Source organism: Filicampus tigris, chromosome 3 (assembly GCF_054856515.1).
Source record: "Filicampus tigris isolate MCC_2025a chromosome 3, RoL_Ftig_1.0, whole genome shotgun sequence".
NCBI classification, from domain to species: Eukaryota; Metazoa; Chordata; class Actinopteri; order Syngnathiformes; family Syngnathidae; genus Filicampus; species Filicampus tigris.
In genome coordinates this window covers 15,768,503-15,784,565 of record NC_141219.1, presented here as the reverse complement: position 1 = coordinate 15,784,565, position 16,063 = coordinate 15,768,503, and the positions used below count along the sequence as shown (strand labels likewise).

At 40.8% G+C, this 16,063-nt stretch overlaps 2 protein-coding genes across 2 annotated transcripts in view; both read right to left on the bottom strand.

Moving 5' to 3' along the window:
- Positions 1-5,743, bottom strand: part of LOC147150047 (transmembrane protein 266-like) — a 45,137-nt gene extending 39,394 nt beyond the window's left edge. The window contains exons 1-2 of the mRNA XM_086026917.1: positions 5,143-5,743; positions 4,039-4,167 (exon numbers count right to left, since the gene is read on the bottom strand). Coding sequence (XP_085883043.1) covers positions 4,039-4,052 — 14 coding nt within the window. The 5' untranslated portion in view covers positions 4,053-4,167; positions 5,143-5,743. The remainder of the gene's footprint in view (positions 1-4,038; positions 4,168-5,142) is intronic.
- A 98-nt stretch (positions 5,744-5,841) lies between these two features.
- On the bottom strand, positions 5,842-15,402 carry fbxo22 (F-box protein 22). Its single transcript, XM_086026984.1, has 7 exons — positions 15,185-15,402; positions 14,833-14,965; positions 13,493-13,580; positions 13,322-13,414; positions 10,567-10,719; positions 10,205-10,367; positions 5,842-7,935 (listed from the first exon to the last, which is right to left on the bottom strand). The coding sequence occupies exons 1-7, from the start codon at positions 15,313-15,315 to the stop codon at positions 7,542-7,544; spliced, it is 1,155 nt and encodes a 384-aa protein (XP_085883110.1). The 5' UTR covers positions 15,316-15,402; the 3' UTR covers positions 5,842-7,541.
- Between the last annotated feature and the right edge of the window lie 661 nt (positions 15,403-16,063).

The following is a 16,063-nucleotide window of genomic DNA, read 5'->3' as shown; positions in this document are numbered from 1 at the left end:
AGCAGTCTGCGACAGGACTAAAAATTGAAAGCAAAAAAAAGAAAATGTCAGGAGAAGCCTGCTAGAACAGTTGCACTTATTTTGGGTTAATCAGTGGCACTTTAAATGGTGGCCTATGAGTGCTGACTCCCATTTAACGCGAGGTGATGAAGGTGATGGCCACGACCTAGTTACAAAAGTCACTTGTGCAACCATATTATCAGTTGTTTATTTAAATTCTTCTTTCAAAAAGATTTTTTTTTAATTCAATTGTGTTGTACAGGTTGTCATCAAATTAGTTAGTTTAAAGTTTTGAAATGATTTATCGCTGTCATTTTTTTTGTATCACAAAATCCTGAATTGGAACCCTGTTGCACAGACTTTCCACTGCATATTTTGATATATTTTTAATAGAATTTTTTTTTTTTTTTTTTTTTTTTAATCATGTGTGGATTTTCACAAAATTACAAATGTAACCATTGACGTACTGGCTTATGTGTATTTTACTTGGGATTTTTAACAGATACAATTATGGATACTTTTTTTTTTTACTTAAAAAAATTGCTACATTCAAATTACTAGCCAACAAAAAGTCTGCTTTTTTTTAATTATGTGTAGCGCTAGAAGATTCTGATTTAAAAGAAAAAAACAATCATTCATAAAAAATCCTGATAGTTGATTTGTGTTGGACAGCAATGATAAATCATTGTGGTTGGTGTTTTTCGTCTACTCCTGACTGTGTGTGTGCCCTTCATAAAGTTTTGATTGGATGAATGTAGCCTAAATGACTGAGTGGAGAGAAAAAAATGAAAGAGACAATATAAAATCGTTAACTTCTGTGTGCAGGGCTTCCAACAAACACATCTTATTGCTGTGCTTTGCACTCAAACACACACACCTCATGACCTTTCTGAGACCCCCTGACGATCTTGCACAAAAAGCAGCTTGATAATTGCAAATACAACATTAGCACATGTACACACTAACGAGCTGTGGAACACACACATGCACACGCGCACGCGCGCACACACACAATGAAAGAAGTGATATTCAGGGGAGTGGAATCTCCCCGAGGGAGGCAGATAAAATTAAATAGCGGACTGTAATATTGAGCGCCAGGTAGGAAAGGTCATTACAAGACAAAAGTTGCTCTGGGGATTTCAGCGGCCAAAACAGAAGGTCATGTAAGTAACTGCGAGGCAGAGCCACTGAAGAATATTCTTCATCGGGTAAGCGCGAGTGTCTCGCTGATGATGCCGGTCATCTTTTTTTTTTTTTTTTTTTTTTGCAAATGAGGGAGTCAATGTATATTTTCGATACAGCTTATCTGGTTCAGGGACATAACTGAGCAGACTGAGCGGAGAACATGCAAACTCCGCACAGGAGCTTGAGCCTTTCAACTGTGAGTCAGACATGACAATTAGTAATCCACTATGCTGATGACGTATTATGATTTGATACATGATCGTATTAGATTATGCTGATGTAAATTGAAAACAAAAAGTATCCAGCTACTTTGGCATCAGTTCAAAGCGGCTTGATGGTTGCGATGAACTCTGTGCACTAATACGACGCGAGTTTAAACTTTTATTGGACACTGTCCATGAATCATGAGTCGCCCGCACGCCCACCCGAATTCTCGGTGACATAAAACTAAGATCTACTACCCGATGAAAATCATTATAATAAAGACGCCGTAAAACGGGGTTGCTGAACGAGGCACATCAGGTAGATGGCAGTAAATGGCAGAATGACTTTTGTCAATAAAATTGAATTAGGTGGAATTTGGATGATCAAACATGATGTGCTGAAAACATATTCATGAGTATGTAAGAGTATTTATGAATTCAAACACTACATATCCAGACTTGTATTCAAGGATCCGCAATGGAAAATTAAGCCAGTTCAGGAAAACTCCATCTTAATGTACCGTATGCACTGCAATTCTCCCCCATTTTTTTTTGTCATAGCAAGCAATTATATCACCATCTATATAACCTGACTGTCTTCTAAAAAAAATAATACAGTAATTAATGGTAGGACCTGATTTTTTTCCCCTCTTTTTTAAAATTTCCTCTCAATTAATTGCATTTTGAATCCAATTTTTTGACATGAATTGTTTTCTTTCCAATCGAAATAGATTTTGCTCAAGAAATATGGACATGTATGTGAATCTATTCATTTTTTTTTAATTACTTTGAAATGACTTGTGGTGAAAAGATAATTATTTTGCTCTACTTCCAAGCACATGCCAGAAAAGTGGTTTTAACAGTGAACTCTCGAATAATTGAAAGACTGTGATGTATGCATTGAAATAACTTTTTAATCATATTTAGCAGATAATAGCTTGAAGGTTTTCTTTTTAGGAAAGTGCAACATCAATAATTGGTCTTTTTAGGAAATGTATTATGGAGACAAGTGCAACAGTTTGAATATACTGAATTAGCACCAGTATGTCATAAAAAGACTAATAATGGCATTTGATACTGCTTTGGCTCAATTTGAAGGCCATGCACTAGTTTTTCTTGTTGCAAAGTCCACACAGGAACGGGAGCATCGATTCAAACCCTGAACCACAGAACCGTGAGTCAGACATGTTACTCTACCTATTAGCTCACCGTGCTGCTTTGATAGAAATTAGTGTTCCTTCTCTCACATTCTTCTCTCATCACCGCTTGCCTGCCTCACAACACCCACTCACTACACTTGCAAAGATGCTCAAAATAGACCATTTGATTGGCTCAAGTCCCGCCACAAAGCACAAGATTTGTCTGTGTATTTCCTGTATGCTTGCATTTACTGTAACCATGACAACCAGAAAGATGCACCGGTTAAAATCAGACTACAGTACATCAGCAAATAGTTGCACTAGCTAAATTATATGATGTTTGTCAAAATAATGTATGATACGTCTGGTCCTCTATCAAAAAGTAATCAGAGTCCACTAGTGAGGAATCCTGTTTTATTTTAGCATTGCGCTGGACACATCCTGTGATTGACTGGTGACCGGTCCAGGGTGTGGCCTGTTTGTCCCCTGAAATCAGCAGCGATAGGAGGACAATGGATGGAACTCTTGGACACATTTAAATGTGGCTACATCACTAAGCAGATGTTCCTGAAACAACCTATGTTGCTTTCATGAACTTCATGGCTCTGTCAACGGGGTTAATGGAAAAAGGGGAACGTTTCTGCAGAATCATACAGGAAGTAATATGGATTTTCACGTTGGAAAGTGAAGATGCTGCAAAAGACGACATGTCCGCTGAACCTCTGGGACTTTATTGGCAACCGAATTACAGTGTAAAATGAACAAAAAGAGCCAAATCAGCGGAAAACACAACAACCCACCTTGCCTGTCTTAGCAGTTGTGTCACTATTGTGTACAAATACAATACGACATAGAGTATATCTTATGGACACCAACTTGTAATACAGAAAATAGTAGCTCTGTTGTTGCTATGGTGACCCCATCCACCTCCTTCAACGGACCAGCCAGCTAGCTACAAATGACTAACTAATATTACAGTCAAAGTATGTAGTGTTCTTAACAACTAAAACACATTATGTTAGAGGTATATCAGTGTTCTATAAGTGTCATCCTTATGACAAAGGTGTATATTCCCTTTACAGGTCAAGAAACAATATTTGGTAGCCAAAATGAAAATAATGATTGGATTAAAATGTGTAAATTGATAATGACATTTTTCTACAATAAAATACCAAGATGACTAGAATGGCATAAGATAAAGTGCCAATCTCTGATGAGGCAGAAGAGTCCTAAACTGTCTATTTTAATGATGAAAGCCAAGCATGTACTGTATTAGTTAGGCACTTCATGCCCTTGAATTTTCAATTAAATTCTCAGTGCAAATGATGAAAATACTTTTTTTTAACGTGTTTAGCATAATTGTTCTATTTTGAACAAAGACATTTGGACAATTTAGCGACATCATCGATGTAAGCATGAAATCAAATTAAGCTTATCACTTGTTGAAAGACGTCAAGATGATAGACTGTTTTGTGCGTTGTGTGTGCGCGCGCGCGCGGGCATAAACTTACCCAGCATTAGCCATGTCGTTTGGTGAGAGGGAGGAGAGATGCACGTGTACTTATTGCCACTTTTCCAATCGTCCGTCCTTCTGTTCTTGTGCTGTGATTCACCGCGTATATGCTGCTTTCATGTTGAACCTGTTGGGCATTGACAGTGATAAGCAACATTTAAAAAGTAAACAGTGTAATACTGTGCAGCTTGACATGGAGGTGGTAGGCAATAAATCCTCTATGATTGATGAGGTTAGCCTTAGGCTACATTAACAACATTTAAGTATCAAGTTGTGTATCATATTGTTGTAATGCATAAGCAGTTTTGTCCAGCAAGAAGTGAGAGTTTTCTTACTCACCAGTCTCAACTTTAGCTACACCTGCATGATCGAATGATCTCCAATACCAGAGGCATGCTGTAGTTCATCTGCTTTACTGCTCAATTTTGATTGGCAGATAGTGTCAAAGACGTACTCATGTAACAATATCATCAGCCTCTTAAAATAATGGGCTCAACCATAACCCATGCGACATTTTTTGAGTTGTGTGTTTTTGTTTTTTAATGGTTGAGAAATAGTATTTATAGGTACAAATGTATTATGGTTGATGTTGGCACTGGTGTACAGCTACACTGAATCATCTTCAACTGCTGTTTTTCCTAATTTGATTACGTATTTAAAATATATAATATAGATATTAATAGAAGATAAACATTTTCCAAAAATTAAGTTACACCTAATTAAATTAACTACAACATAACAGTGTTATGCAACAAGACAGTGTGGTTTCGTTAGCAATAAGAGCGACAATACCACAATATTAAACACAGTATTGTTAAATGAATGCCTCTCTGACACTGTCAAAGTTATTTAATTTTTTTTAGCACAGTCGGAAGGCAATTCACTGAGACGTGTGTTTACGCGCCCTGGTTTGAAAAAAACAAAAAACTAGAAGTATTGAACAACATTTCAAAGACGTCGACATTTTGTGTCAAAACTTTTGACGACTCTTCATCACTTCGCGGTTATGTGAGCGCGTGCTTGTTGGAAATGTCCCTTTAAAAAAAAAAATCTCCCTATAAGTGGGTTTTGTAGAAGGGAAAAAAAGAGCTACATTACCTACCTGAGTGGGACTCACATGGCCGAAGAGTGAAAGCTTCCCACGGGTGAACCTCAAACTCGACACGCATCGTGGCCCGGCATCGTAGTAGTAGCTGTAGCCCGGTTCGGTACCACCATCACCACCACCGGAGCCATGAGATGACGCCGCGGATCAGCGGAGGGCTTCCCCGGCGTGCTCAGCGGGAGTCCCGCGGAGGAGGAAGAGGAGGAGGAGGGAGCAAGAACGAGGAGCTGTCCGGGTGCTGAAACGGGTATCCGGCTTCCTTCCACGGTAGTAATGTGGGCGAATTTTCACTCCAACGGCATAATAAAGATATTCACCGATGATTCGTGTGACATTTGTATCGCTCCAGTCACGACATGTAAAAAAAAAAATGTACCAGGGCTCACCAAGCATGCAACGAGCTTACCTCACGATTGTCGATTGTGGAGAGCCACGAATGTTTTTATTAGCTTTACGCCCGCTAGGTCGCCCCTCTCCGTTGTCGAGAGCGTTTTTATGGTTTCCAAAAATAAAGATACTATGGGAGTAGAGATTTTGCCTTCGCGGCAATTGGCTTAAACGTTTGTCACTCATCGGGATTAGCCAGCCGATGGTTAGCGCGCACATCAATCAATGGATGCTGACCATGTTACACGCTCGCTACGCAACGTGGGAGCTGAAAAACACAAAAGCCCTTAAACGACTCACGAAATCATCTTGGTTTTTTTTTTTTTAGTTGTTTTTTTTTATTTTTTATTTGAGGGCAGATGTAAGCAGATATGATTTTGGCACATAGTGTAGAAAAGTGCACTTGCCACCCAGACGAAAATAACTAATCTGAAAAAAATTAACTAGTACAGTACATTTCTTTCCAAGGATCTGTACTCACCGGTCATCTGTTGAGAGTCAGTACAAGAGCTTGTCATATGATGAGGATTTGCAGCCTAATTGTATTTGGGCTTCTCATGAAGTTCTAGAATTGCACGACGGGCCAGAAGTAGCCCACCACGTTACAGCTCCTGTACTGGATCTCAAAAGCTAATGGAAGTATCCGGTGGGTTAAAAGAAGAAGAATTGGTACAGTATTCTTAAGCCAAAATATTTGAAATCTTCAAACAAAGACAGCAGCAGCTAATATAGATATTTACGTGACAATGCAACATACATACTTGTGGAAATTGCACCTTCACCACATAAGGACCACAGCAAAAGTCACCATTCTACACAGGAAGCTTTTCGAACTTTGGAGAGTTTTGTTGGCTTTTTACACTCTGGCAGCACCAACATATGTCAATCAGGGCAACATTTACTCCTACTATTTTCTCTGTCTGCAGTCTCCCCTTAAAATGGGGGGGAAAAAAACAAAAAAAAATTTGCACTGCCAGGAAGAGTTGTGTATGAAACCCTACAATGAAAAGTGTTGCCTTCTGTCGACAAAGGTATTCCATCTTTTTTTTTTTTGTATTTCTGTGTCCAAATTCAGGGTAACCGTTGGGCAAAGGTTCCTTTCTGCTTCCAGTCCATTAAAAGAATGCTTGAATGAGTTTGGTATGGAGGAAGCCGAGGACCAACAAATGCCTTCGGATTGAAATACAACAGATTGTTTGCAAGGTACACATTTGCCCCCCTACCCCGCCCCCACGCCCTCACATCAGACCCGTTAAAACAGTGGATCCGGCATTTATGCATCTGGCCCTTTTACACTGAACTTAGCTCTAGCTCGTCACACCAAATGTGAGCTGTTTTGCAAAAAACAAATTGTGGGAGGGCAAGTTTCATACAAAATAAGCTACCATCAAGTGTCAAACATCACATCTGTTATCGGCATTGCAGAATTATTTCCCTTAGTGCCTACCGTTTCTCTTGCTCCCCCAGAAAGCGAAATTTGCAATATTAACTTTGTTCCTGTTCAGTATGAACGGGAGTGACAAGGAAAAAGACAGACTAAAGTTGGCTTTTTTTAGCCAGTGTAAAGGGGCCTCAGTCCACACAAAAGCTTTTCGGGATGCCTGTACAGACATTCCTTTAAGTGTAATGGGCAGGTGTCCGAATACTTTTGTTCACATAGTGTATCAAAACTGCCTTGTCTTTTTGAAAGGAAAGTGACATCTCCTCATACAGGAAGAAAAAGTGCCTTTGCTAGATCAGAAATTAAGGGGTTTTTTTCTTAAAGCAAAAACCCTTGTAAGGTGACTCCACCTGAAATGTTTGCAAAAGTTTAAGCAAAATATTTACACGTTGTACAAGAGTGCTACGTCACAGTAGGATACTCTTAAGAGATGATCAATGTTATCCTATAGTAAGTGTTAATAGAGGCGCATTGAAGTCCCAGCTATTTCCATTAAAATGACAGCTGAAGGGTTAACTCCAATGCTTTCCATCTTAATTGGTGATGGTCAAATGTTACTTTTTATCCATCAACCCAAATGGACCAGCGTCATGACCGTGGTGTACTCGTGCTGCAGACAGTCTGTGTCGGTGTCGCACAGCGTGTAGTCATCTTTGACGATGCGGTCGCAGCCAATCTCGCCGTTGCCAAAAAGGCCGAAGAGCGGAACTCCAGGGAAGACCTTTTGGAAGGCGTCGGCCTCCACGTTGCTCTGGTTACTGTAGTAATTCTGCCCTCGGCCCACGCACGCGAACATGAAGCCCAGGGTGTTCCTCTCGGGGATTTTGGCGGCTTTCAGCCGGCGGATGGTGGCTTCGGCCGCTTTGGGGTTGCTGACGTCCTGGTCCAACAGCACCGAGGCCCCCTGCACTTTGGAGCCGCTCAGGGCCAGGCCCACCACGCCGTACGCACCCCGGCTACAACTACAAAGAGCGGGAGTGTTGTCAGGGATGGAAAAACACAATGCACCTCCTTGAGTTTATCAACTTAAAACATTGGCAGTGATACATATACACACCGGGTTTCCTCAAATAGTCCTAATAAACGGTGTGCCTCATCTAATCATTTACGTACTAGGGGTTGAACGACTTCAGATTCTAGTTATCAATTCGATTAATCGACGACATCATTGAATCCTTTACAATGGTCGGCCCGTGCGTGCTTTCACCCCCAAACACAAGTCCTCACTACTTTCACTGCAGTTCATAAGTGCACTGCCCCCCAACTCATTCATCCAATCCCATTAGAATGGTTTGCAATAATGCATTGTAGCAAACCTGCAATTGTTGCTCGAGATTTAATAAATCCGACTGTCTGTGAGACCATGGAAGTGTAAGGGTGTGATTTGTGAGTGCATGGATGTGTGGTGGCGGGGCAACTGTAAGGAAGATCTTACCATGTCTGTGGGATGAAGGCTTGTTGTTGGCAACGTTAACTGTTCATTTTCACGACTGATTGACCTTCATTTTCATTTTGTCATCTACAACAGCATTCATTGAATTCGCCGATGCCTGACGTGATTTATTTAGGCTGTTCGTCAGTTAGCGTTAGCCTTTTCAGATTTTGAACTTTTTTCACATCATATGCAGTATATGAAGATAGCATTTGCCATTTTGCCATATTTCGACACGCTTGCAGCACCGCTGCTAGTTTATTGCGGTGCCCGACAACCTGTTGATTTCAGAAAGGCGTCCGTATTGGTAATACCAGAGTACGATTAGCGATTAATCGACTTCACACTGTAATCGTCATTATGCAGTGAAGTCGATGCGTCCACAAGTCGATTCAACCCCTAATATGTACTGAATTCATTCACGTACCCAATTACTCACGGGGTAAGATAAAGACCTTTTTACAATGTATAGTGAAATTGTGTCTTCCACTTGAACAAATATAATAAATAATAATAATAATAATAATAATATATTATTGCACTAAAAATATTGGATATGTTCAAATACACACCGTGCCCTGATTAATCAACAGGTAAGGTTCTTTAGTCATATGTTCAATGAATAGCAAAACTGGATTTTCCACTTGAACAAATGAGCAATGCACCTTAAATATCTCGTTTCCCCTATAGGGGAAAAACCGTCAATGCCACTAGGTGGTAGTAATTACCTTTACTATGACTTACACCAACCATGTGGCAAGGCAGACATGGCCTTCCATTAGATGGCAGAAGATAAAATAAAGTCTTGGCTTCCTGTGAGTCTTTCAGCTTTGTGTAGAATCAAACCGACCCAGATTTCACAGTGAGGAAGAAAACCAAGACAAGGTGATCACTATTTCACTATGCATATGTTCTGTGGCATTTAGCATCACACCTAACAAATGACCCTCTTTTCTCACTCAGGAAAAAAAACAATTTGAGCCACTAGGTGGTAGTACTAGCATTATGTAAAAGTATATAGTATTACCTAGACAATGACTGAGAGTCACAGTTGATGTCTTTAGCACAACACACACTGCCTGCAGAGCCTCCATGGCATCTGTGCAGCTTTAATTTATAGTGGAGTGCAAGTAAATAACTATAATTTTACAATTTAATTAAGAAATGTTTTTTACCCCAATCTCTTGAGTGTAAATTACATTTTTTTTTTTAAAACAATCCAAACGTCATATTAGCCGTTCGAGGAAATTTGAAAAATGAATTAAGATGTTGTTAATAATACTATTATTTTAAGACTGTTGTGGCATACATCTTACTTAAGGTGGTGGTTTTATACATTTGTTAAGCAATTGTAGTATTTCAGGATTATATTTGTGGGAAATGGACAAAGACACATTACTGGCATCGGGCCAAAACATTCTACGTCACAATTTGGTAAATCTCATACTTTTCCACAAATCTATACTATTGGTCAGGTTTACACTGTGGGTGTTATTTTGTACAAATTACTGACCAATCTAAAGTGTTGAAACTGGCTTGCTCTCTTTGACGATGCAACGCTAATGGTTGAACAAACAAGCCATTTTTGGGGTCTCCTAAAAAGTGACGATTTTGGAGGGAGGGACGAGGATTCCGCCTGACACCAAGGATATACAGTATTATTTAGTATAAAAATGTATTGTACAATTAAAGGCCTCACCCTAAAAAACGCCTGGTGCTTTCTGTTGAGTAAACAAAGACCCTTGACACTACATGAGGAGACGCGGTGCACGCACTGAGATCTGATAGTCGTTTCTTACCAGAGGCTGGTGGGAAAGACGCTTTCTACAAGTCCCCCTGCAATTAGAGCTTTGCTCTTGGCCAGAGGCTCCAGGATTTGGCCAAGGAAACGCGCTCCTCCAGATTTATACGCCTCATAGACAAACAGCAGCACCACTCTCAGTTCTGGGTTGTCGATGAGTCCTATTGGCACAAGCCCATTAAACAAAATTCAATACACTTCAGGAGATAATATACTTTTGTTGTAGTCAGCAGAAATCCACCAAAAAGCTTGTTGTAGTGAAAAAGCACATGTTATTGTTAAAATGACAACAATGTTGCTGATTTAAGTTTGTCTTTCTTATCAACAGTGCCACACAGTGGCCTGTGATTCTCCACTCACCTGCTTCTTTCAGAGCACTTGATGAGAGGGACTTTTGGCAGAAATGAAAAGGTCTGATGTGGACGCCTTCCATGCTTGGAAACATGATAGCAAAGCCCGCCTCACCTTCTTGATGCTCCTCCGGAGGCCTGGAGCAAGAGCCACTTGGGGTTACTGCAAAAACACACACAAACAAAAACCAAGGATATACTGTAAGATATTGCTACATTACACAAACAATCAAAACTCGGTCTTTAAAAAGATACAGTAGGCTACTAATGGTATTGCCAGTGAGTGTACAAATGATTACACTGGGGGACAATTTAAAAAAAAAAAAAAAAAAACTGTTGAATTAGATTTTTATGCTGATTAAAACTAAAATCAGCATGCTGATTCCAAAACTGCAGCCATCTTTTTTTTCTAGCACGTCAAGTTTTTTTCTCCGCAGCTTACCCGATAAGAATAATACCACTGACTAGCTGTAGTAAGACATGGCAGTTGATTACAATTGGCCTCATCTATAGCCACGTGGCAACTTGTTTGCGCAGTCGCAATTGAGAGTGTGGTGAGGTGTGTGCAGCTCCCAATAGGTCAGTATTATCAATATCTGCTAACAGAAAGCTAGCATCGTAGGAATTAAGAGGATTAGAGCTGGCTTTTCTGTTAACCTACCGTTGTACATTCTATTTCGTTTTATGACGTTTTTTTTGTTTTTGTTTTCAAAGCTTGTAACTATTCCATCTCAGTGTTTGATTTAAATGCATACACGTCATTTTTTTTTAAAGAAAACGGGGATTCTATAGCTCAAAAACGTAACTTGATAAGAGGAAAAACTGAGATCAGTTAGATTAAAAAAAAATTGTTAAAAGAAGCTGTCAGACCTAACTCAACAAAAACTGAGTGTTATCAGTGTTATAAATGAATTTTTATGAATTTCTGAATGTTGGCCCCTCAAATCAATGGTCTCCAAAGTACAGAAACCGGCAGACCCCATGAAAATGCAGAAATCATTTAAACACTTCAGCTCTCCTCCTTATGCCGATGATCACACTGGAGCTCATCATGCGCAGTAAAATAAAGTAAAAATATCAATAAATCTTACATGCACCTCAACATACACAAATTGAGCACGCAACATGTCTCTTGCTAGCACAAGTTATAAGTAGGACACATGCATGTTATAGCGCGTACGTGAATTAATAACCTTATCTTCCAGGTTTCCTAAATTACCTACAGCAAAGGCAATGACACTCACTAATCACATAATTAGGTGCACAAAATCACTCAATATCATCTTCAAAAGCTGTTTTGCTGATGTGCTAAAGAAAGCGCACATCACAGAAAACATTTCACACAGGGATATCTCATTTCTCCCACACGCTCCACTCTGAGGATCATTTTCCAATGGCCTGCAGTCCTTAACCAACATGAATAAATAACTTGTACTTCAGGCTATAAGGAAACGTATTACATGTCATCCCAGCCTTCATACATTGCCATACATAATCCAATCACAGATTTCCTCCAATTGAATTAGAGCCACGGCGACCCCGCGCTGACCCCCCCCCCAACCAGCAATATCCCCAATAAATGAGTGTTATGGCAAACAGCGGGGCCGCCATTAGGCCTGATCGACGACAGTAGCCTGACAAGCCATCATCCCCGCCAAGGAGAGCTCGCCTGATGGAGAGTCACTCCTCCGCAGGGTTGTGATTATGTGGAGAAATGGCGAGCGTGGGGCGCCGCAGACGAGGCCATCTATCAGAGGAGGGGTTGCGGGGCCGGAAGAAGGCAGGGAGGTGCCAACCCTTCTTCTGACTCAGTACCGGTGGCGTGGATTAATGCCGAGCCGTCTGTGGGAAAGCGGGCAATCCCTCTTCTCAAGTTGCCTGCAAAGTGTTGCAGTGCGGAATTTGTAGGTCATTTCTCTGCTGTTTGGAGAGCCTGGGAAATCCCACAGACTGTGTGTTTGGTGTTTTTCTTTAGTTTTTCTTAATTGGGGTTGGGGGTACAAATGATGGCACCCAAAAATCTCTGCTTAACAACAGATGACTGTGCCTTATTTTTTATTTTCGTTGCAAAGCATCATATGCACAGCGCGGGGGCACAAATGATGGAGCCCCCCAAAAAAATGACTAGCAATGAGTGGCAAAGCCTGCTAGTTGGCTGAAAATGAAGAATAATGCAGGAGCACAAATCACGGTGGCCCATTGAACTCTGCCGAGCAACAATGGACCATGCCTGCGAGCTTGCTCAAGTTTTATTTCCGCTATGACGTTTTACATCAATAATGCAGGAGCACAAATGATGGTGCCCAAAAAAACTCTATTAACAAGGAACCATGCCCGTTAGCTGGTTAAAGTTCTTCCTGAATAACGAAGGGGCATTAATGATGGTGTGCAACAAATACCACCTAGTGACAAGAACTCATTCCTGTTAGCTGCCTGAATTTTTCACCTTGGTTTCCAACTTATATAGAAATAAGGTGGGGCAACTGACAGTGCCCAACAAACAAAGTCTGCCTAGCATCAAGTGACTAAACCTACTAACTGGCTGACTTTACTTTAGGTATGAAGTTGTACGTTGAAAACAGAGGCGCACAAATGATTGTCCCAATAACTCTGCCGAGCAATAAGTAATCATGCCTGCTCGCTAGTGTCCCTTTTATATAAATAACAAATTAGTCCTTGTAACGAGTGGCTATGCCTGCTAGCTGGCCAAACTTAGTTGACATTGCAAGAGTTGGCCTCTCCAGAATAAGAAAAAGCAAACTTACAGACAATTCCCGGAGTAGCAATGCCCATGACGTCACAATTTTTCGGGAAGACCTGGATGAGATCCTCAACTGGACTGTGACGGCTCTTCTTTGCTTTGGAAAAAAATTGAGAGCTTATAGCTGGGTCAGAGTTATCACGCACGCAACACTGTTGTAGTATTGAATACAAACATTTTTTCTGTCTGGAGCAGTAACCTGGAAGCTTGAAGGTCTCGCAGTCCATCATTGCTAAAACCGTTTTGGGCAGGAGAAACACTTTCTGTAAAGACAAGTCAAGTGCTAGTGTTAAAACAACACTCTGTGAGGTTTCCCAAAGCAGGTATGTGTCTCCATTTGAACTCTTTGTGTGTATCATTCCTTTTTTATAGTAGCTTTATCTACAAGTAATACTGTATCAATTTTGCCATTGACAAGGCCGAAGCTTGTTTGTAAGCACAGTAATCTTGTGTGCTTAAATAAATTGACTACCACACCCAATCAACTGTACCACATATGCAGTGGTATCTTGACTTATAAAGCCAGAGAATAGAAATGTGTATTCAACCGGGTTTTAAAAGTGAACAGAGAGGGGGCTTGCCTAACATCCAATGGGAGGTCATTTCAAAGGGAAGGACCAGCAGCCGAAAAGGCTCGATCCCCTCTGAGGCTGCGCTAAATATGCAGCTGGATTCCAAGACGTCAGCAATGACAAGTTGTTTCTGTATGTTCTCTCTAAGGACACTTCCCTAAATATTATTACAAAAGGGACTCGGCAAAAAATCTCTGTGTTCTGTGTCTCCTTTTAAATGCACATCAAGATTACCAGACCTGTTTTTTTTTCATCTCCGCAATGTGGCAAAGACGTTTCCCATTCTATCCGCTAGTGACAGCTAGTGAAATGTTTAAATCTCGAGACTTACAACTTTTTATTATACTCTTGCATTCAGTTAAACCACACATTTGTCTGTTTTACTGCTGCTTGCCCTCTCTGTTTGGAGAGGGGGCTAGGTGGCAATGACTGAATCTGATGCTTTTGCTGTTTGGATTCTGCACTGACGGACAGGGAAAAGATCAGATCACTTCCTTGAAGGTGTTGCTATGGAGAATTCACACCTACAGATCACACCAAGTCCCGAAGAAAAAAAATGACCAGCAGCGCTTCAACTCATTAAATGGTCTCTCATTTTGTTTTAGCTAACATTGTATATAGCACCATACTATGTGTTTAATTGCAGCCTGACCATCCTGGAAGAAGGATCCCGCCACATGTGGGCCCTTCTCAAGGTTCTTTTACCCCCAAATGGGGTTGTGAGTTATTCTTTGTCCAGTTGGGAGGTTTGGGGGTGTCACGATCTAACTTTGTCAGCTGTGAACATGAAACAACATGAAAACCCTGTGTTTGTGTTTTTAAAAAAATGTTTGATTAAGATAAAACACGTTTTTGCATGCATCTGTATTTTGTACTGGCGATAGGAAAGCAAATCAATCATAAACCGAGGACCCCATGGAGCTAATGTTATGTGTGTCTTTACCTCCACCTCCTCAGCCAGCGCGTTGTAGAGGGCATGAACCTCCGTGGTGGAGGGCCCACAGACAGACACCCATGTCAGCTGTTGCTGAGTTCTCAGCACTCGTCGGGCACAGTTGCTCCATAGCCTGCACACGCTTTGGAAGTGGACCACACAAACATTGCGTTAGTATTAGTAGCGAGGTAGAGCATTCCCGCTGCTGACAACTGATTGTTTAGGACAAAAACACAGCTCCGTTTCAATTGACACCAGCAATATAATGTCGTACAACTGTTCCATGTCACAGTATATCGCTTTCACTTCCCCCAAACAGCCATGTTGAGCGTCTGTGGAGTTTGCTACCTTGTTTCCCTACCTTGCTATTCGTAGCAGAGATTTGGTCGGAACAAAAGTAAGAATTCGCTCAACGACCTCCACAACGTTGCTCAGGACGTACGTCGCCTTGTTATCTGATGTAGACGTGTCGAAACCGGGATTATCGTCCATTTTCCCTCCCAAATCGTGGATTCCGCTAAACAACGCTGCCCTGCTGCGTAATTTCACTTTTAACCCGGAACTATTACAGGAAATAACATCCATAGACAACACTGCCTCTATCGGTCAGGAGGAATTATGTCGCAGCAAGTGATGTTATAACTTGTAAAGAAAACATTGTCCGAAATGATTAATGCAGTATGGAAAACCGTTTGAACATTTATTTTATATCCTTCATATGCATCTTGGCTCTTGAACACTCTTTGTCCTCACCCGTGATTTTAGGACTCTTGCAAAGTCTGTGCTGCGTTAGTACGTGGGTATGTGTCATGCACTTTTACCATCCTGGACTACTCAATTTGTCGCACCAAAATGCCCACAAGGTAGTTTTGCCACAAGTAGAATAAAGTTGTCCAACTAATTTGCAAAAATGTTCAAGTAACAGGGTGGAGGATATTAATAGGATGGCAGACCAAATTGTTTTTGTTGACTAGTACATGGATCTTAAATCAAGACTACTGACTAAATGCTCAAACATCTTTCCATAATACATAACAGGTGGTTGCGAAGTCTATATGTCAGAATTAATATTTTCGATCATACACTATTTATGTTATTTGAACTACACTATGGTTCAAGCACGTTCAGGAAAGCAGTTTTTTGTGTGTGTGACTTCTGGCTTGTCCTGTTAGGGGTCGCCACTACTATTTAAATCTTTGGTTCACACCTTTTCCCCAGGACAAAATGTGGGGAAAATAAC

Coding starts and splice junctions, on each gene's coding strand:
- fbxo22 (XM_086026984.1), bottom strand. CDS start 15,315: ATGGACGATAATCCCGGTTTCGACACGTCTACATCAGATAACAAGGCG. Junction 13,415..13,492: donor CTGCTCCAGACAGAAAAAAT/GTTTGTATTCAA, acceptor TTTTTTCCAAAG/CAAAGAAGAGCCGTCACAGT. Junction 7,936..10,204: donor GTCTTTCCCACCAGCCTCTG/GTAAGAAACGAC, acceptor CGCTCTTTGTAG/TTGTAGCCGGGGTGCGTACG.